General features: G+C 42.1%; 2 protein-coding genes across 2 annotated transcripts; both read left to right on the top strand.

The window, feature by feature from the left end:
- The first annotated feature begins 125 nt into the window (after positions 1-125).
- LOC306902245 (beta-1,3-galactosyltransferase 2-like) lies at positions 126-4,543 on the top strand. The gene is made up of 2 exons (XM_079470647.1): positions 126-279; positions 981-4,543. Exons 1-2 carry the CDS (start codon positions 242-244, stop codon positions 2,059-2,061), a joined length of 1,119 nt encoding a protein of 372 aa, XP_079326773.1. The 5' UTR covers positions 126-241; the 3' UTR covers positions 2,062-4,543.
- Positions 4,544-7,756: 3,213 nt separating this feature from the next.
- Positions 7,757-22,193, top strand: LOC306902976 (uncharacterized protein). The gene is made up of 3 exons (XM_079471896.1): positions 7,757-7,924; positions 9,760-10,863; positions 19,105-22,193. The coding sequence occupies exons 1-3, from the start codon at positions 7,887-7,889 to the stop codon at positions 20,063-20,065; spliced, it is 2,103 nt and encodes a 700-aa protein (XP_079328022.1). The 5' UTR covers positions 7,757-7,886; the 3' UTR covers positions 20,066-22,193.
- Positions 22,194-23,456: the final 1,263 nt, after the last annotated feature.

Here is a 23,456-nt window from a genome sequence, read left to right on the forward strand (position 1 = left end):
CAACCGCCATAACCTGTTTGCCATTCACTTTTTGTATTGTAATTGCGGTTACTGGTCTTGTTATTGTATGTCATATATCAAAAACTGACCTATTCAAGTAAAAATGGCATAATGGCCCAATCCCCCAATGAACACCTGTATCAGGTAAGAGGGGGCGGGACACACTCTAGGGCAGCTGTAATGTTCAGACGTACTGTTAGATTAGCTGCTGGTTGTCCCGATTGCAGACAAATGCTTGGACATGGAGGTTAAAATCTCCGGCAGAAACGTCTGGACGAAGTAAGTTTTACTATCATTTACTTACAGTAATCTGATATTTAATATAGTGTAGAGATGGAAATTGTGTAACTTGTAATGTATTGCTATGAAACATATCTAATATAACACTGGCTTCACTGTTAAAATCAACAACCTGTCCTTAACTGAACACATCTCTGTATAGTTATAGACAACAGATTTTGTGGGACTTTTAACTCAACCTTGTGTCGTCCCTTACTCAACCCAAAATAACTTATAATGTGTTCCATAGAACAACAAATGTGTTCTTTTCCAGCAAATATATATTTGTTAAAGACACTTATAATAGTAAAAAGGGTTTTACTGTATTTTTCTGGCACCCAAGCTGCCAGAAGATTTTGATAAAATTAGGATCAATTATATAATTTATCTTTATAATAGTTACACTGTTAAAATATAATTTTATTAAAACGTATAATAAACATCAAATTATAGAAAAACATTATATACATGTGGTTTTATGTGAAAGTTTTTTCCGGTTATTTTATGGTATTTTTTCTGGCCACCCAGCTGCAGTCTAATCCATATTTTACCAAATCAAGTATGTATATCTCATAAAATCGTTTCCAAATGAAATGCATTTTATTAATAGAAATACTTGACTATCTGTTAAAAGCAATACTTGACTAAAGATTGATGGTTTTGTAATATCTTTGAAATCTTTTGTTTTCGTTTTCTCTCAGATCCAATCTGGCTCAGAACCATAAACCATACAGATGTCACTTTAAAAAAGGATTTATTTTGATAATTGCATTGACATTCCTATTGACAGCTATTGTGTACGTCTTTGATGTTTCTGACAACACTTTATATAAAAAGGTGGTAAATAAGATACAGTCTTATTATATAGTAATAGAATTTCCTTTTCATCATGACAATCAAACGACTACTACACAAAAAACTACTGTCGCTGTAACTAATATCATTACCTCAGAACATTATCATGTAGCTCATCCACACAACTATCATTTCATCCTGGATGAACCTGATAAATGTCTCAAGCAGAACCCATTTCTGGTTTTGATGGTGCCGGTGGCCCCCCAACAACTGGAGGCTAGGAAAGCCATCCGGAGCACGTGGGGGACGGAAACCAATGTCAAGGGAAAATCGGTAATGACTCTGTTCATAGTGGGTTTGCCCGGTGGAGCTGATAGTAATAAAACACAACAAGAGTTAGAGGAAGAGCGCCGACAACATGGAGACCTACTGCAAAGCAACTTTACAGACACGTACGTCAACCTGACCATCAAGACGATGGTGATCATGGACTGGTTGGCCACACGCTGCCCTCAAGCATCTTACGGCATGAAGATCGACTCTGACATGTTCTTAAACCTTGAAAATCTGATGACGCTCCTGTTGAACCCCAAAACACCCAAACAGAACTACATCACAGGCATGGTGATGTGGAGCCAATCTGTCATCAGAAACAAAGACTCAAAATGGTACGTGCCAGAGGAGATTTACCCAGAACCAACCTACCCCACATACTTGCTGGGGATGGGATATGTTTTCTCCAATGATCTTCCCCCAAAACTAGTTGAGGTTTCAAAGGAAATAAAGCCCTTCAACATCGAAGACGCATATGTGGGTGCTTGTATGAAGCGCTTAGGAATTAAACCCTCAAGCCCCCCAGATCCTTCTCAATTCAAAGCCTATATGGGCAAATACCAACGTGAGGAGTGTCTCAGGGTCATCACAACAATTCTGGGTAATCCTCAGCAGTTAATTGACATCTGGAAGGATGTTAAGAGGTCTGTGTGAAAGGAGTTGAATTTGATATATAATTTGAATAGCGAATCTTATGCTGGTCTCTACTGTTCATTGTTTTTGCAATACCTCTAGAGTTTGTTTTTCAGAATATTTCTGTCTTTAAGTATTGTTGTGATTTAATTTAACAAAGACAAACATCATTTTCGAAACTCTTTAGATTTGTAGATGAACATTTAGATTGTTACATCAACAATGTTGTCCGAGTGTTGTTAACACCACCAGAACCCATTCAATTGCATTGGTTTTATGTCAATACAAATTACCCATTCATTTGTGTGCATGCTGGGGCGGCGCCGCCATCTTAGGAGTTTGTTAACTAGCGTTTGTTTTGTTTAACTACGGCTCTCACCTTGCTTTTGCGTACAGTGGTGTGAAGATAATTAGAGCCGTAGAAAATATGAATAAATCAAGTCAAACAAAACAACATTGAACTGAACCCACTTGCAGAAAAGAGCCGCTAACCACCTACAAATATGGCCGTGACACCCAGCATGCAACACAGCGTGATGTAGAGTGACAAGCTCTATAGAAGTGAATGGGTGCTAGGGCTGTTCTGTTACCAACTTTCTTCAAAATATATGTGTTCTAGAGAAGAAAGAAAGTCATACAGGTTTCGATCACTTTAACCATTTTTACCTTTTCCAAACAAGAGAATTGTTTCCGCTACATTCATTAGTCTCCCATTTATTCACAATTAGTCCGGCCATTGTTGCAAGGTCTGCAACTCTTACACTAGATTTAGCGACTTGAGTGTAACGACAAACTTAGCACCTTTTTGGATAAACCATTCATTCAGTGGGAAAATGTCGTCAGTTGCCCCTCTTGCACGAGGTCTCACTATTCCTGGTGGCAGACGGCATGGAGAAGCCAAAGACGCTTAATGAAAGACTACAACTTTTTGCCAAAAAAGCATAACGGCTAATGCCCTGGCTCCCGCCCCTTAAGGTGTGTGTTGTGGTTTTATTAGAGGATTTGTCTTTGTGCACTGACAACAGAAACAGAAATATGTAAATGACACCGCCCGGGGAATAAGCTGTATGTAATGTTCAGAGAGTAAAATTGAAGAAAGTTACAACTTTTGCTCCCTTCACGCACTTTCGGGAACAATACCCACTTCAAACCGGAAACAATTCATGGAACGCTGCTCTTTTAAATGTTAAAACTTACTTCTAATGTTTTAATAATCATTAGGAATATTAATGTTACAAAATACTTTTAATGTTAGTAAAGCCAGACGTCACTTTCAAGTTTGTGGTGGGAAATATGCCACTTCCGAGGTGTCCTGAACGCAGTATTAAAACCAGGTGATGGTGACGTCACAAATATGTTAATTAGCGTGTGACGTCATCAAGCGCCACAGTCTCACAAAATCCTAAGGGAAACACTGAAGTGTTCTTTTTGATCGGTGTTAGTTGCATGTATGGTTTATCTCCATTTATTATGGTGTTGTGTAACTTATTAGTGAGTTTTAGTTTAAACTTTAAACCTTTGTAAACATCCTAATCAGCGCACCATCTCAGTAATACACTCCTTTAGTTCACCTCTGACAAGTTCTTTCTTTTGCTGAATGCTATCTGTGAATCTTCCCAATTTAAACATTGCAGATTTTATCATTGATTAAACATACAGTTTTTGGCTAAACATACGTTAACAGTTCTTTAAACTTAAGACGGGACATTCAAAGAGGAAATATTTCATGCAAATAACTTCACAAATGTGCAAAGCCTTTCCTTCTAAACTGACTGAGGTCACATGCTAATATTTAAACACTAAATGAAAGTCATGGATTGCGTCACCAACCCTCTAATACAATAGCATGAGGATTTTCAAACACATTATGCAGACACATTACATTTTAGACATATAATAGACATCAAGAATCAACTTATGAATCTCTCCGATGACAACCAAAAATATTCAGATAATATTTAATATAGAAATATACTTCAAAATATATACTTTCTTGTTGATTATCACAACGGTTAAAATTCATATGGTATCTATGTTGTGTAGCAGTTCAACGTCAAGTGTAACGTGTTTATTTTTCATAATGTCTGATTGTTAAAACACTAGTATTATTATTAAGAGCATATCTGTTAGATTATAAAACACTTAAAAAAAATTCACTTTTTTCCACCTTAAGGTATCTGACTTATGATTTGATTTGAGATCATGTTAATTCATGTTTGCTCTTTTGCTTGTACTCCATTATAATATTTCCTTAAAAAGCTTATGTGCAAATATTTCTTATGATTTATTTACTTTATAACCCTTATGTATCCCTCGTTCTTTAATGTCAATGTGAGAGTTAAGTTTTATTTGAATAATGGCATGGTCCGATATAAGAACGGAAAGCATATTTAAAGTCGGTCATGGCTCTGGAAAGAGGGACAAATGGACGGCGATGTTTTGCATCTATAAGATAACATGGCTGGTGCAGTTTCAGTAAATGTGAATAAAAGTCAAAAGTTCATGTTTGTCTTTTAACGTGTCTACAATCTACTCTGTGAAACCGGTTACGTTTGCAGCGTTTATGGGCCCTGTTATCTGCGACTTTGTCCAATATTAACTGGGTAATGCAAAAATATCGTAATATTCTTTTTTCAATAGTGTATCGATAGTGAGACCTCTTCATTTTTTTCAAATCATGTCATATACATACGGCCCAAAGTATGTGGAAGCGAGCATGGTGAAAAATATAAGAACGATTTGAGATCTCCGAGCTGGGTAAATGAGTTATACAAAATAAATGCTGTTTGTAAGTTACGAAGGTCATGACCCACCAAGACTATTGTACAAAAAGTTTATTCCAAAGAGTAACAATGACATTTATAGTTTGCTTTCACGGATGTGACACCAGTGCATTTACAGCACGGATGATCCAGGAGTTTTATACTGTAATGCACCACAATAGCCTATTTTCACTGCCTTTAACCCTTAACCAACCTCCATGCGTTATCAGTCATGTGACAAGGCCCTACAATAAAACATTCTCCAGTCAGTCATAACATGGTTGGTTCCATCTTGGAGAGGACTTCCTACTGCAATACTGCACTCTTTTTAACACAGGTATTGAGCAGTCTGCCTCATCTAGTCGTGTTAGTCTTGGTCTAGTGTCAGAATCATGACAGAGCCTCATGTTTTGTGTGAGAGAGACATGCTATGCACTCTCTCGGGTCTCGACATTGTCCCCGACCTCTCATTTCCTCATCATTAATGGTTAATTATTTCATGCCCCGAACCTGTTCCCCTCTTGATTTGGTTCCCTATTTTTATAATAACCTATTTTATAAAATGCAGTTACGGAGGGCACTTTCAAAACCAAACAGAGACTTATGTGCTACAGATGTGGCAGTGCCTAGCATACAGCAAATTTTCCTGGATGTCCTGCTCAGAACGCTGTGTTCAGGAGTTGTACTAAAAAAGGACATTTTGCCAAGGTATGCAGTGGAAGCAAAAGGGTGAGAGAAATTGCAGTACCTGAAGGAACTGTGTTGACTGTTGAACATGCTGCCCAGGATGGTGGAAAAATAATGTGCACCCTGCAGATTACTGTAAAGACTGGACAGAAGCAAGCCGTGCAGCTGATGCTGGATACTGGATCGGCAGTGTCTAGATTACCAATGACCATGTACACTCAATTCTTCAACCAAGCACCGCTGTTACGGCCAAAACGTACTTTAGTCGTTTTCGGAGCGGATGCTATTCCAGGGAAGAGATGCATGTTTCATGTTCGATGATCAGATTACCAATACAGACCTCTACATTGTACAGAATGGATCTATCTATCACAAATACATGATGGACATGTCTCAATGGCTCAGTCTGCATGTTCTGTCTCCACTGTACGCACAGAACATTTGTTGGGGTGTGCAAAAGGATTCGTACACCGTGTTACACCGCTGTCTGACGCTCAACCGGTTACCCAGAAACTAAGAAGGTTGCTTTTCTCTGTCCGGGATGAGGTGTCTAAAGAGATACAACAGCTTGTGCAACATGATGTAATCGAGTCAGTGGAAGCATCTGAATGGAGTTCACCGATAGTAGTCACCAGAAAAAAGACTGAAGGGATTCGACTCTGTGTTGACTTACGTGAACCGAATAAAGCAGTCGTAATGGACAGTTTTCCGCTTCTGCGTATGGAAGAAATGTTTTCAAAGCTATGCGGAGCAGCAGTGCTTTCTACATTGGATCTTCAGAGTGCATATACCACCAGGTTGTGTTGCACGAGGACGTAATCTTACAGCGTTCATCCCGCATAATGGATTATACCACTTGAAAAGGGTACCGTACGGACTGGCCTCTGCTCCAAGCTGTTTCCAGAGGTTAATGTCGGGAATTCTTAAAGGTCAACTGAATTCTTAAAGGTCAGACCGACACTGCAGGAACATGATGTTACTGACATTGAACATGGCGAAGTGCCACCTGAGAATCAAAATTGTAATTTCTGGATCATACGCTATCTGAGAACCGATTACAGCCAGACGAATCACACATCAGCTGTGTCAGATACGTCCCCTACTGCTGATGAGGTGAGTCTTCGTTCACTTCTTGATCTAATCTCATGGTATTCCAAGTTCATTCCAAACTATGCTACTGTGGTGGAGCCACTGCGCAGGCTGTTACTTGGCTCTACTCCATTCACATGATCATCTGAAGTTCAGGAGATCTTTTTGAGCTGGTAAAAAAGGTTTTTTTCTCACACTCTTCAACCCAGAATTACCTACAATACTGACTACTGATTCATCAGACTATGGACTCAGTGGAGTCCTTACCCAGTTGCATGCAGGCAATGTAGATAGGACCGTCGCATTCGTATCACGCACTCTCACCGCAGTGGAGAGAAAGTATTTGAAGGTACACAAAGAGGCATTGGCATCACCTACGACATTCAATACAAGCCAGGGCACGAGAATGAGAGACTGTTTGTCTCGACTACCCTCCCCAGTCTGAAACCAAGTCTGGAAAATGATGTTGAGGTGGTAGCTTTAACTGTTGCTCTCACTGCAGTAACCAGTACAGAGTTCAACACTGTGTGCACTTCATGCCCCATTCAGACTGAACTGATTGTTGATGTATGCAGATAGGTAATTCCTTAAAAGAGAGGGAAATGTGTTGTCTATGGTAAGGTATCGTATGTAATGCATGAGAACACGTAGAGAAGAGAAATAAATATTACTGAGTTCAGCAACGTTCTAGTTTTTTTGCGTCTGCTGAACCCACAGCACTCTCTCTGTCTTAGTATTTCCTCATTGGGCAGCCAGGCAACATGACAGCTGCCTTTCGGACGCAACCAACACCTTGGACTGAGGGGGCATGTTCCAAGGGAAACGTGATGTGAATGCATTAAATGACAAATCCAATGTAAAGTAGACATCCAACAACAATAATGTTGTTATACTGTACATTATTATGTAGTTGTGATTTATTTATTGCACAGCCAAACTCAGATTCTTTCTAATGCTATATTAAGTGGATAAAATATGGATTTCCAGGGAAGACAAATACTGATCAGATGTATACTGTAGATTGACTTTGTAGAGAAGTTTATACTTCATTCATTTTAATTTATCATCATTTTGTATGTTTATTTAAAATATACATTGTTTCTAAAGCTGCAGGGCTGTGGCATTACAGGCCTTTAATAATGAGTCAAGAAATATAAAAAGTCCTGTGGATTTGGCCAATCCCTTGCCTATTTTTTATGAACATCAGGTAAGAGGAGGGGCAAATTGCAGTGTTAGATCAACTGTAACTTTCAGATGATGACCTAATGTTAGATTAGCTGCTGGTTGAATGTGGACCAACACTTTGACATGAAGGTAAAAATCTCCAACAAAAGTGTCAGGATGAAGTGAGTTAAACTTTTTTTTATCATAATACGAATTCACTAAATCTTTCAATTCATCTATAATTGAGTTTATAAATAAGTAGGCTTGTAGTTAAATAATGTAATGAGAAGGAAATTGTGTAACTTGTAACTGTGTGGCTAGAAAAAATTAAATACACATTTTTTCATCAACATTTTACCTTGTTCTCCAGCAAACATCATATCCTGGAGACAGATCTGTAAAATTGACATAAATATTTAACCCCTTTAACGCATGAGTGTTTCCCCAATATCTATTACATATTTGAATGCTTAGTGAACCAGGATTTTACATAACACGATTGGATCTCTAAACTGGGTTAATAGTTAAAAATAGTGGTGGGCAGTCCAAAACTCTGTATCATGGTTTTTAAGGATTCCGATGGTTTCGCGGTTTATCACGGTTTCCCCCTGACTGTTTGGTTTATGGTTCAATTATAACAAATAATGCAACACGATTACTTATTGACATTAGAAACAATGTATATATTAAATAAACAAAAAAAATCGATAATAAATCTAAATGATTGAAGTATAAAAATGCATACAATATAAAAGAACATTAAAAGAAATACGATCAAATGTTTTGTTTACTAGCATAGCTTACGGAGAACTCCTAATAAAAAAATTTGGTAACTAAAAGTTTATAGGAAGGGGTAAATGAACACCGTGTACAGGAAAGAGGTCCGCTATGGGTTTATTTACAATTCCATTTATGCATTTGGGATACGCTTTTATCCAAAGTGACTTCTCTACAAGTCAATCTACAGTATACATCTGATCAGTATTTGTCTTCCCTGGAAATCCAGAAAGAATCTGAGTTTGGCTGTGCAGAACACAAATGTCGAAAGTATTGAGTTCTCATAAGGGATGTGCTGTGAGGAAGTTTCCACACATTATTTATTATTTACAAAACGAATAGCATTATAAATACCTTAAAAACTTAAAGACAAGCTTCCTGGCATCCTGTCGATCTTTGTACGGTTTCACAGTTGTGACTCTCGCTGCTCTGTGCTGAGGGCTGCAAATCCCATTGTAAACAAATAAAAGGAGTCTATAAATTTTCACTGTACAGAGGAGATGTGTCTGACTTTATAAGCTTCGTATGAATAGACGGTTTCATTGGCAAAAACATAAGCAAATATTATGTGGCCAAAACTTAACCTCCACAATACCTCCGTAAAGAATTGATAACTGTTTTTTGTTTTTTATTTGAACACAATTACAACACAATAAAATATTAAAACAAATTACTATTACGGTCAAAGTAATTGTTATGTAAAACAACCTGACTTTGTAAGTGCGAAACTTGCACTGTAAAATGGGGTGCCGGTCTGCCAGGTTTTTTTTAATTCAAAGAGATTGTGTACTTCAAACTGGAACAGTTGGTACACTGCCCAGCCCTAGTACAATACTCTCCTTATAATAACAATTCCACAAATAAAAATTAAATAATCTTTTGTGGTGCCTTCACTCGGTCTAACTTTAGAAAGTTAAACAGAGGAAGGGTAGTGAATAATGCCCTGGGTTACCCGATGTTTGCATTTAAGGGTTAAGAGTTTAGATGATACTCCTTTTAATAAAGTTAAACTAATTAATATTACTTATCATTAATTAAAATTTGCATAAACATCTACATTTGTTAGATTTATTCTTAAAACAACAAAAACACTGAAGTGAATTTAGAAATTAAAATGTTTAGTACATATTTTAGTATAAAATGTTTTAATATAAAATACAAAAATTGTAACAGCAATACTTGACTTAACAATGATGAGTTTAAAATTTTTATGAAACTTTTTGTCAACCCTCTCTCTTAGATGTGACAAGGCAACGGACAGGACATTGCACAGAGTTGACATTAGAAAAGGATTAATTCTGCTAATTAAATGGACAATTTTATTGTTGATTATTCTGTACATCTTTTATGCCTTTCAAATTCTGACTATGAACCCGAAAGAACAGTATAAAGATGTGGCCAAAAAGATACACTCGTATTATAAAATAATCGAGTTCCCTCTTTCCCATGCACAAACAGCTACTACACAGCAAACGACTACTACACAAACAACTACTGTCGCAGTAACTAATATCATTACCTCAGAACATTATCATGTAGCTCATCCACACAACTATCATTTCATCCTGGATGAACCTGATAAATGTCTCAAGCAGAACCCATTTCTGGTTTTGATGGTGCCGGTGGCCCCCCAACAACTGGAGGCTAGGAAAGCCATCCGGAGCACGTGGGGGACGGAAACCAATGTCAAGGGAAAATCGGTAATGACTCTGTTCATAGTGGGTTTGCCAGGTGGAGCTGATAGTAATAAAACACAACAAGAGTTAGAGGAAGAGAGCCGACAACATGGAGACCTACTGCAAAGCAACTTTACAGACACATACGTCAACCTGACCATTAAGACGATGGTGATCATGGACTGGTTGGCCACACGCTGCCCTCAAGCATCTTACGGCATGAAGATCGACTCTGACATGTTCTTAAACCTTGAAAATCTGATGACGCTCCTGTTGAACCCCAAAACACCCAAACAGAACTACATCACAGGCATGGTGATGTGGAACCGACCCGTCGTCAGAAGTAAAAATTCAAAATGGTACGTGCCGGAGGAGATTTACCCAGAACCAACCTACCCCACATACTTGCTGGGGATGGGATATGTTTTCTCCAATGATCTTCCCCCAAAACTAGTTGAGGTTTCAAAGGAAATAAAGCCCTTCAACATCGAAGACGCATATGTGGGTGCTTGTATGAAGCGCTTAGGAATTAAACCCTCAAGCCCCCCAGATCCTTCTCAATTCAAAGCCTATATGGGCAAATACCAACGTGAGGAGTGTCTCAGGGTCATCACAACAATTCTGGGTAATCCTCAGCAGTTAATTGACATCTGGAAGGATGTTAAGAGGTCTGTGTGAAAGGAATCGAGTATCCGTGTGGAGAGGTAATTTTATGCTTGTCTGTACTGTACTGTACTGCCCAGGACATCGTTGACATGACTGTTTGATTGGTGTCGCTCAGGTGGAGCTAACTTCAGCTAAAATATGGAGAATCTTTCCACTATACTTATCAACTCCATGTCGGGGCTTTTGTATTCCTTGCGTAAATTATTATTAGGCCTGGTTTCGGGGGTGCTAGAGATCTCGATGAAGATGAGTGACAGTAATTATAAAGGGAGTGCTCATTGTGCGGTATCTATATATGATCCATTCAGAATGTGATAACTTGTTTTTCATGCTGCCAAGACCAACAGCCACATACACGCTGGCAATTTTTGGGAATTACATTGGCATATAAATGCGGGATTCACTCTTGAAATAGCTATGAGTGACATATTGATAGCCATAGTTATTTCCTGAATAAAGCAGACTTTTGGCCTGAAATGGTTGAATGGTCTGCTGACTGACAGACTTGCTCATAACGGTCTCTTGCCGTAACTATGTTAACTGCACTGAAATCGTTGAAAAATCCCCACAACACTAACACACAGTTTCTTGCATTTAAAGTCTTTCGGAACAAACATTATTATCACAACGTGTAAATCGTTCAGTTGTTTTAGGGAAAATAGTAAATACTACATTACTGCTAGAATTACTTTGTTGGATGTACACCACTGTTCAAAAGTCATTTCTGTTCATCAAGCCTGGATTGATTTGATCCAAAATACAGTTGTAACGGGTCACCAGCTGGAGTGCCCTTGAAAACCACCGGAGGGCACTCCACATCAGACTTATCATTCACTCACAGACTACATTTCCCATAACTCACTACCCGGACTCATCAGCACTGATTTCACACACACCTGCATATCATTCACATTCACTCTATATATACCATGTGCACTTATTCACTCACTGCGAAGTCTTGTTTGTTCTATACTGCATTTCTGAGCGTTTTCCTGGTTTATGGTTTTCGTATTTCTTGCCTTGCTTCCCGTTTACGCTTTTGCCTCTGGTCCCTGCCTGTTTTGTTTGTTTGTTTGTTTGAACTGCCTACCTGTGTATGACCCTTGCCTGTTATCTGGATTACGCCTTTGGATTACCCACCAATAAAGCTGCAAGTGGATCTCCCCTCTAAATCTCGGAGCAGTTTCATGACAGTAAAAGAAGCCTTTTCTTTTATGTAAGCCTGTTATTAATAAATTGGATATGGTTATGCATATTATGATCAAATATATTGTGTATTTTGTATAAATTGTATATTGTGAGACCCACAGAAGACTTGATTTGATTTGAGCACTGAGCTAAACATTCAGTTGACTGAAACTCAACGATCTTTTGGCTGGATTATTTTTGTCGCCTTCAAAAATTGCTCTTGAGAAATGTTATGTTTATTGTCCCCCTCTACTGTTAAATGAGATTTACGCACAAGACTGTACTTAAATTTGTGCGAAGCCTCTGGGGTGAGTTTTTGTAATTTTTTCAGAATATTTCTTTTTGAGTTACTTTAGCAAAGACAAACCCAATTTCTGAGACTCTTTAGACTTTAAGATGAACAACATTCATGTTGTTATGTCAACAATGTTGTTTATGGCTGAATGGGTCAGGAAATATATTTGGCAAAAAAGATTTACGAGACAACAGTGTGCAGTATTTGTACATTACTACACAAAAGGATTTTCCGTCCTTCTCAGCATTCGACAATTCAAATTGTTTATTTTACAAATGTCCTCTTTTTGCTTTATGATCAATCACAAAAGAAAACGCTAAATATTCAAGCATTCTGCACCATTATGTTTGACACATTATCACCAACACAATAACATCAACTTTTTTATTTTAAACGTCATTTATTTTAACACGGTTTATGTAACATTTGTAACAGATCCAAAAGTGCTCCCCAACACTACAACACTGTGTTCCCCTTCAGTCGGTCTCTCGACGTTGTGAGAGACTGACTGGGGGTTTGATCTTGAGAACCTACCCTCTCCGAGATAATTAATTAATTAAAAAACGCCAATGGGCTTGGCGAATGGCACGCGCACGCCAGTCTCCGCCCCGTGCATACGGGTATAAAAGGAAAATGGCGGCGATCATTCACTTATCCTTTGTTCTTCGGAACCTGTGTGTTTCTACATGCAACGCACTTTTACTCGACTTCGAGAAAAACTTTTCCTGCTGGATTTACGACGCGGAGCAGCGGACTTCTCCTTTCGTGGACTTCCCCTGGGCGTTTCGACAGAAGGCTACAGACCTTAGAGGTAAGTCCCTCCGGCTACGAGTATGTCTCGTAGCTGTGTCCTCGGATGCGACAGACTCATCCCGGAGTCTGACGGCCATGACACCTGCGTCACTTGCTTGGGGCTCAAGCATGCTGAGGCAGGTTTCACTGATTTGGCATGTTCCGTGTGTGCGGACATGGCAATCAGGGTGTTGCGGTCACGGTTGGCTACGTTCTTTTCGAGCGCTGCCACCACCCCGTCTGCTTCCCAGGCGTCTTCAGCCGCTGTTTCGGCGCGGTTGATCGCTTTGGCGAGCGGCGGGGGTGATTCGGGGATTCCTATGGATGTCGCTCCGTCAGCAACATGCTCGCGGACCATCCATACCCCTGCACGCTCACCTGGTTTGTCCCCTATGAGCGGCAGACAGCCGTCTCATAGCGGAAAGACTACGTATAGGGATGATGACTCCATTTCTGTCGCTGCATCGGACAGCTGCCTGCTGGCATCTGATGCGGAAGATTCCTCTGATCTCCTGTCGTCAGGCAGTCGAGTGCCAGAGGAGACGGACGTGGAGATGTCGGCCATGCTCTCTCGGGCAGCCGCGTGCATCGGGTTGCAGTGTGTGGCTCCACCCTCCCCAAAACGCTCGCGGCTGGATGCATGGTTTCTGGGATCGGGGCGTGGTCAAAAGCAGCGCCCTGCCCCGGTGCCGTTCTTCCCGGAAGTGCATGAAGAACTCTCCAAGTCCTGGAATGCGCCCTTTTTCGGCGCGTATCAGGCAGGAGGGTTGGAGGTGGAGTGTGCGGTCGCGGGCCACTTGTGCCCGCAGACGGCTGCCACTTGGAGGGGTCGACCTAGACTCCCGTCCAGAGCATGTAAGCTCTCTTCGACACTCGTGTCGAAGGCTTACAGTGCTGCTGGACAAGCCGCTTCTGCCCTCCATGCCATGGCAGTCCTCCAGGTCTTTCAGGCGAAAGTCCTGAAGGATTTGGACGGCGGGAAGCCCGACCCAACTCGCATGAGTGAATTGCGCACTGCCACAGACCTCGCGCTACGGGCGACGAAGGCCACGGCGGGCGCCCTGGGTCGGTCGATGTCCACAATGGTGGTCCAGGAAAGGCATCTGTGGCTTAACCTTGTGCAGATGAGCGACGCCCAGAAGGCTCGCCTTCTAGACGCGCCCATCTCGCAAGCCGGGCTGTTTGGTGATACCGTGGAGGACATAGCGCAGCAGTTCTCCACGGTTCAGAAGCAGACCGAGGCGATTAAGCAGGCAGGCCACCGGCAGGTGGTCACGTTCTCGGCCGCAGTCTGCTTCCCAACAGCCCTGCCCTCCCGCGGTGGCACCTCCGGTTCCAGGACCCTCCCATAGGATGACCCGCCAGAGACGTCGAGCCCCGCGGAAGAAGGCATCTGTCCCCCGTCAGCAGTCCGCCAAGAGCGCTGCTAAGCGGCCCTGACGGGACGAACCTGGGGGAAGTTTCATTGGGTCCGATCCCGGCCTTTCCAACGCTGGATCGGGGAAGGACGCTGCCTGCCGCGTCTCCATCAAGTCCGGGCCCTTATCAGGGCCCGGCACCCACTTACTCACAAAGAGAGATATTTCCCCTGGGTTTTCCTCCACAGCACTCTCGTCCAGACGGTGTCTTGGATGGATCGGGCCGCCGACCGCAATCTCCCCCGGATGTTGCGTCAGGCCGCCGGAAGCAGGTAAAACTACAGAGCCGTCAGCCTCCCGGGGGGTCCCCCCTTTGCGAGGTGACCCTACTGTCAGCCACCGAACCAGCCTTCCCCGGCACGGTGAAGCAGATTGTCCCTCTGGTCCCGCTGTCGCGGTTCTTGGACGCTTGGCAGCGCACCAGCCCGTCACACTGGATAGAGAGGACAGTCCGTCTCGGTTACTCGATCCAATTCGCCAGGCGCCCCCCCCAAGTTTCGGGGCATTCTGTACACCTCGGTGCGAGGAGAGAATGCTTCCGTGCTTCGGGAGGAGGTCGCCGCCCTTCTGGCGAAGGGTGCGGTCGAACCCGTCCCTATAACCGAGATGTCGTCCGGGTTTTACAGCCCGTACTTCATCGTGCCCAAAAAGGGCGGGGGGCTGCGGCCCATATTGGATCTGCGTCGCCTGAACAAACACCTGCACAGGCTGCCGTTCAGAATGCTGACGCAGAGACGCATCCTGGGCTCGGTACGTCACCAGGATTGGTTAGTGGCAATCGACCTGAAGGACGCGTACTTTCACGTCTCTATTATTCCCCGACACCGACCGTTCCTACGGTTCGCGTTCGAGGGAAGGGCGTATCAGTACAGGGTCCTGCCATTCGGTCTGGCCCTGTCTCCACGGGTTTTTTCCAAACTAGTGGAGGCTGCCTTAGCTCCTGTCAGGGAGCAAGGCGTGCGAGTGCTGAACTATCTCGACGACTGGCTTATCTTGGCACACTCGCGAGATGTGTTGTGCACGCACAGGGACCTTGTGCTTCGGCACCTAGACCGTCTATCAATCACCAGGGCGGCATACGCTCACGGCAGTTGTCGCAACTCGCCCGACGCCTCCTCCTCTGGAGTCAGCAGGTGGCCTTTTTACAGCAGAGACTTGAGAGTAATCTCTCCCCTTCCACTCTGAGAGTGTATGTTGCTGCCATTGCTGCACATCACGATCTCGTGGAGGGTTAGTCTCTCGGTCAACACGACCTGGTCAACAGGTTCCTCAAGGGCGCGAGAAGGGTGAATCCACCTCGACCGCGCTCTATACCCTCTTGGGACCTTAACGTGGTCCTACAGGGCCTTGGTACGGCCCCGTTTGAGCCCCTCGGAGTTGCCAGTCTCCCTCATCTGTCGATGAAAGCTGCACTCCTGACGGCGCTCGCCTCTATCAAGAGGGTGGGGGACCTACAGGCATTTTCCGTGTCCCAAGGGTGCCTAGAGTTCGGGCCCGGCGACTCTCACGTGGTCTTGAGACCCCGGCCCGGTTACGTGCCCAAGGTTCCCACCACTCCCTTCCGGGACCAGGTGGTGAACCTGCAGGCGCTCCCCTCAGGGGAGGAAGACCCAACCTCTAATGTGTTGTGTCCAGTACGCGCGCTGCGCCTCTATCTGGACCGCACACGGAGCCTAAGAAACTCCGAGCAGCTCTTTGTCTGTTACGGAGGACAGCACCCGGGGGGGGCTGTCTCCAAACAGAGACTGGCGCACTGGATTGTGGATGCCATCACGGTGGCATACCAGTCCCAAGATCGCCCGTGCCCGCTTGCAGTGAGGGCCCACTCCACTCGGAGTGTGGCCTCCTCGTGGGCACTGGCACAAGGCGCCTCTCTGGCAGACATCTGCAGTGCAGCGGGTTGGGCTACGCCCAGTACCTTCGCAAGGTTTTACAATCTTCGCGTGGAACCAGTAGCAGCCCAGTAGCACTAGAGGCGTACGCCAATGTCCGTGAGGCCGTCAGTAGAGGCTTCTCAGTATGACCAATACTATGTGACTGGAAGATTACATCTCGCGGTAGCACTATTGGGCACTAGCCCAGTCAGGGTCGCTCCGCTAGAGGTCGTGATATCGGTGCAAGCGCTGTGGCGTTTAAGATTGATCCCCAGTCAGTCTCTCACAACGTCGAGAGACCGACTGAAGCGGAACGTCTCGGTTACGTCTGTAACCTCGGTTCCCTGATGGAGGGAACGAGACGTTGTGACTTCATGCCACAACGCTGCACCGAATCACTGCAGTGAACGTTCCAGGTTCCTCAGTACAAAGGGTAAGTGAATGACCGCCGCCATCTTCCTTTTATACCCGTATGCACGGGGCGGAGACTGGCGTGCGCGTGCCATTCGCCAAGCCCATTGGCGTTTTTTAATTAATTAATTATCTCGGAGAGGGTAGGTTCTCAAGATCAAACCCCCAGTCAGTCTCTCACAACGTCTCGTTCCCTCCATCAGGGAACCGAGGTTACAGACGTAACCGAGACGTTATTTGTATATAAAGTTTATCTACATAATAGCTGTTTATTATTGTGTTGTGTATCTTGTTAGTGAAAATCTAATTCTGGTATAATTCTGAACTGTGAACTTTTGTAAACATCATAATCTGAAAGCACACCATCTATCTTCCTCAGAAATATAATATATATGCGTGTATCTGAGTGGCTCATTGTGTAATTTTTCAATTTCAAGTGTAATGTGTTTGTTCTTTCAGAATATCTCATTTTTACAACACTGCTTGATCTCAAACCGTTGTTTTAGTAAGTGTATTGCTGTCAAGTTTTATAAATTGATATAATTTAATTGTCATTTTTTTCCACCTTAAGGTATCTGACTTGATGATTTGAGATCATGTTAATGCATGTTTGCCGTTTTTCTTGTACTCCATTATAATATTTCCCTACAAAGCTAATGTGCAATTTTGTCTAATGTATTGCAATTTGTTTACTTTATAACCCTTATGTATCCCTCGTTCTTTAATGTCAATGTGAGAGTTACGTTTTATTTGAATAATGGCATGGTCCGATTAATAGAACGGAAAGCGTGTTTAAAGTCGGTCATGGCTCTGGGAAGAGGGACAAATGGACGGCGATGTTTTGCATCTATAAGATAACATGGCTGCTGCCGTCTCCGTAAATGTGAATAAAAGTAAAACGTTCATGTTTGCCTTTTAAAGTGTTTACAATCTACTCCGAAACCGGTTACATTTGCAGTTTATTTGGTGATGTCACCGTACTAGTTCTCATTCAAGATGCAGCATTCAAAGTTGGATGGCCAACTTTCACTTTAACCCTTAACCAACCTCCATGCGTTATCAGTCACGTGACAAAGTCCTACAATAAAACATTTTCCAGTCAGTGATAACATGGTTGGTTCCATTTTGAAAGTCAAACTGGGTTTGAGCAGAACACAATCTAAACATCATAACATTATACAGGGAACCCTTAATTTAAGTTCTTCGTGTATTCACAAGGTCACGTCTAAACATTCAACTTGAGTTTTGCATACCATGCAAACAATGCTGCTAAGGTGACCATGAAGTTACATTGACCATTGTCTGTCATATTCTTTCATTGTTCGTATCTTACCAAACAACAAGAAAATATGGCCAAATGAGTCAGTGATGGACTGAAAATACAACCATTTTTAGTAGCAAAGTGAGTCTACACAAGTGACACCAGGTGGTTTTTAACAGAGCCAATAGGTCAAGAGCAAGAAAATAGACATTCCTCATTCCCCAGAGGAGGAGCTAAGAGGTGGCAGATGAGACTTCTAGTGAATTCTGGATGGATATGTGTCTCTCTAACTTCCAGAGAAAAATAAGGTATGTCAACAATGTATAGTTAATTACTTAATGTAGCTCTGTAATAATCTGTGATTTTAGTAAGGAAGAACATTTGCATTAGGAAAATGTAATACAATTTTGTTCTTGAGCTTCCAAGCATCTCGGCACAATGGCTCTACATCAAAGCATTTATTTATTTACTTTAATGGTTTTGTTAATTAATAATCTACTCAATTTGAGAAAGTTTTAGGAAGTTAATATTTAAGAGAATAGTTCACTAAAAAAAGTTAATGATCATTCACCCTCGTGTTGTTTAAAAAGAAGATTTTTTGAGAAATGCCTCAGCGGTTTTGTGTCCATGCAATGGAAGTCAATGGGGGCTAATGTTGTTTGGTTACTAGCATTAAGATATCTTGTGTTCTGAAGAAGAAAGTCTGGTTCGGAATGACATTATAGTATAATTTAAATTTTTGGGGCGAAACATCTCATCCATTAAGGGAGCCCAAAATACCCTTCGCCAAAAAACTAAATCAGTGTCTAGAAGTTCTCCGGATAATCCATTGTGGCATCCAAAGAACCCTAAATGGGATCTCAAGAATCTTGACGGTCTAAGATCATTACGGTCAGAATGGGACCTTAGTAAAGAAGTCTTACTTGACAACTAATAATTAAGTACGCAAAAGTTCATAATCATTTAAAAGATGCACCTGATGTTCCTTAGCCTCTGTTTTGCAGACAGATGCTCTACAAGACTTGGCTACTGGTCAGTCTCCTGATACTGGGAAATGTCTTACTTCTGTGTTTCACCATTGTCACCCTTGAAAAAAGAAAGCTCTGGCGGTTGCCGAAAAATTTGGGGTACTACCATGTTGCTTACCCCCAAAAATACACATTCATCATCGACCACCCTGAGAAGTGCGCAGAGCATAAGCCCTTCGTGGTGGTCATCGTGCCTGTGGCCCCCGGGAACTTTGAAGCGCGCAACGCCATCAGAAAGACGTGGGGAAGTGAGGAGTTGGTCAGGGACAAGGTGGTCCTGGTTCTGTTTCTTCTGGGCTCACAGAGAGGAACCAATGAGACGTTGCAGGACCAACTTCAAAAAGAAAACCAGCGGTACCAAGACCTGCTGCAAAGTAACTTCAGGGACTCCTATAGGAATTTAACCATTAAAACCATGGTAATGATGGAATGGCTGAGCACAAAGTGTCCGCAGGCGTCTTACGCCGTAAAGGTGGACACAGACGTCCTCCTCAACATCAAAAACCTCATCAACATGCTTGTGAATCTGAATACACTCCAAAGGAACTACATCACTGGCCTCATATTGTCCAGCAACAGCGTCCTGAGAGATCCATCCAGCAAATTTTATCTCCCTCACGATGTCTATCCCAGATCCAGATATCCCCCATATCCTGTGGGCATGTGTTACATCTTTTCAATGGACCTACCAGAGAAGGTTGTACAGGTTTCGCTGCACATCAGACCCATATTCATAGAGGATGCGTATCTCGGCATGTGTCTGAAGCGTTTGGGTATTATCCCTAAAAAACCGCCAAATATTCATCTGTTTGTCGTCAAACCACCCCCACAGTACAATCGCTGTTTATATTCCAGACTTATAGCAATACTTACATACAACTTGTCTCAGTTGACTTCCTATTGGACAGACATCCACTCCTCTGGCACACCCTGCTGACGTTATGGATGCAAAATGTTGAATTTACATGTTTTTGAAAGAAAGAAAAACAGTATTTTTAGTCAAAGGCTCAGATTACAAAATCACATATGGCTCTTTTCACCGGGTATTATCCATTATTTGATCAAAAGCATAGACCGCGGAATTGGGGGGCAACTTTTGTACTCTGACAAACTATCTTATATGAATAAAAGCCTAAGTTGTATCTGTGTTTTTACGGGCTAAACAATACTAGTCACCACACAGCTTCACTCACTCTCACCAACTCCTGCCGATAAAAAAACTCCCACTGACTGCTGCATTTTTATTTGAAATTATTGTGCATTGTTTATCAACTACGACTTTACGTTGACGTAGTTACTAGGTCTGTCATGTGAGAGCGTCGTCGCGAGAAGTCAATGTCAGATTTTTTACAAATAAACTGGCAAAACAAAATGAGCAAACTACTCCAGCTTCCACTGTGGCCTCAACAACAGACCCGGAGCGTCCATCTCCACCACGGACTCGGACGAGCCCTGGCTAGCTGCTCTCCTCCGGCTTCAAGCCAAGCTACCGACAGCCACTGTACTAGTGAGTGCTGCGAGGGGATCTCACAAAACCCAATCAACCTCAAGACTCTGCTGTGCTTATGAAGACCAAAAAGGTACAGGGGGCTGGGTCTTCACAACGAGCAAGATCAATTCAATATCAGTGGTTCAGAGATTTTAACTGGCTGACATTGTGTGAAACGAGCGGGAAACTTTACTTCTTTTGTTGTTGGGTGTTGACTTGTGATGATAATGACTATGATGTTGATTTAGATTCAAGGCAGCAAGATGAGTTGTGGTTGTGGACTGGATGTACTTGCTATAGTTTCATCTGTGCGTTTGTGTGTAGATAGGCTTGGCCTGTTGTGTGTGAATGTTAGAGTGGGATCAGAGGGGTTAATCTGAGGAAGCATGTGTGCGTGTTCATCATGTGTGTACTGTAGATGTGTGGTGTCGCAACGTTATTTAATCTATCAGTAATATTGTCTATTTCAATGAATATGCGCCCCCACCCCCTCCGCGTGACTTGAAATTATGACCCCCCCCTCTTGTTCAGATGCGTTCCGCGGTCCATGATCAAAAGTGGTCAGGTGAGACAAAAATGCATTTTGTGTGACCACCTGTGCATACATTTTAAGGGCACGTCTCTGATTTTCTTACACTATATACAGATCATCAAATGCTATCAGAGAGATACATCATTTCTATAAAGCGGTCCTTCGCTTTAGTCAAGGAAGCACCAGGATGTATTTCATAAGAAATGCTTTCAGATGCATTCCTCACATGACGACTCATTTATTGTTGCCTTATGATTGAATCTCGGTTTAAACAGGGCTTGTGTGCGTGCTTATGATGATTTCTAGGTAAATTTGCATCCTGAACTAAGAGGATGCCGTGTTCCCAAAGAAACAATAACACAACTTTGAAATGTAAAAACACTTCTATATAGAATTTACATATCCACATACTACTGCTGGGACCATATTTGTGACACCCCAAGGTCAATGTTACATGCAAAATTATACAAGGTCGTCAATGGAGAAATATGGAAAAAAGGTGTAGTAACATCATTCGAGGAGAAGCTTCGAGGCCAAATGATGATCCGAGATGTAGGTTCAGTCAAACTGTAAACTACCCATAAACTAAAAACCTCAACGCCTATTATGTGCAGGTTTAACCCTTGCAATATATAATGACAGTTAGGCTAACGTACAAGTGTATTATCCAGTCGCCATCAGTAGACTAAATTAAACGTCAACTCCAGACAAAATACCTGATACTTTGATTTTACAGTTTATAAACCGAAACATTTTGTCGGAAACTATGGTTGCCATGGTCAATTTTAGTCTAGGGGCGCGATAGCCTCCAGTTGTACAAGTTTGAGCTAAAACAGTCGCGGGTTATGATGGCTACCGCACGTGTCTGAAGTTGATGTAAGCGTTAACATCTGCTAACAGCGTTTCGTGAGTGTTGCACATTTTTACCGCCTTGCTTCCGGGTCCATTGCAGGTCTTCATTTACCTGGAATTGATAAACATGAGGTCTGTTTTGCTCTCACCAAACTCCCCGGGTTGCCAACGAGACGACGCGTACACCGTGTCTGCACCGGACGCGACGCGACATGACAACCTTGTTCTTAATGGGTTTGTCGCCTTGTGCCGCGCCGCATCCGGTGTGGACAAAACGTGTCCCTGGACCACAAAACCTTCTTAAATAGCACGGGAACATTTTTAGTAAAAGCCCAAAATACATTGTATGGGTAAAAATGGTGGATTTTCTTTTATCCCAAAAAATCATTAGGTTATCAAGCAAAGATTATGTTTCATGAGGATATTTGGTAAATTTCCTGCACTAAATATGTAAAAACTGTCTTTTGTGTGTGTGGATGCCTCTGATTTGCACTTCATGGCCAATTTTCTCAAATGTTTTATTTTTTGCACCCTTATATTCCAGTTTTAAAATATTGTATGTCCGCCAGATATTGTCCTATCCTAACAAACTATACATCGATAGAAAGCGCGTTTATTCAGCTTTCAGTTTGTGTACAATTATAAGGGGTCTTTTACAATTATAATGTCTTTTGTCACGTCCTCTGCAGACACGGTGTTAAAGTGGATGAATCGCGAGGATATTGAGAGGAAAATATCGATGGAAATATTTTTGTCATTTGATTTTCTTTTTTATTAATATATTTGTTTAATTGACCTATTTAATAGAAATTAGAAGACACGTTATTAGGCAGTGCGAGAATGCTCAATTGTGCTATTTAAGGGACTTTAAAAAAGGCTTTGCATTAGAAGTTCATTTGGACAAAGTGTCATTTTCTGACATTACATTTTCATATAGATATAGGTTAGGCAATATGTGTTTTTTTACCATCTGAATTCTTCATGTTTTTCTGTGGTATTGTCACGGTTACTTATTGTCAAGCAGTTTCTGTATTCAGAGATGCCCGTGCCATTTACTCCAATGTGGTGAACTGTTATTCCCCAAAGAGACCTATTACTAATAATAAAAGACCTTTATACCTTCAACTTTATTTGTGTAATAGAGTGATTGTTCAGTATTTTTCATAAAGGGCCATTTTAAATACATTTGTAGTGTATTAAATACATTCAAGTGTATTTTAGTGAACATTTCTCGCGGGAGAGAATATAAAACCAGAGGTTTATTTTCAAATATTTGTTATTAAATGTAGTTGTTTTCATTTGCATTGTATCATACTTAACTCTATTTTTATCATACTCATGTATTTTAGGATAAGTCTGTTTATAAAGTTTTGGATATAAAGAGGAATCAAAACTTGGTTTACAGTGAACCGTGGTGGTCAGGAGTTGTAGGCTCCTTTGTAGACATAAACAATG

Source organism: Barbatula barbatula (assembly GCF_947034865.1).
Source record: "Barbatula barbatula genome assembly, chromosome: 13".
NCBI classification, from domain to species: domain Eukaryota; kingdom Metazoa; phylum Chordata; class Actinopteri; order Cypriniformes; family Nemacheilidae; genus Barbatula; species Barbatula barbatula.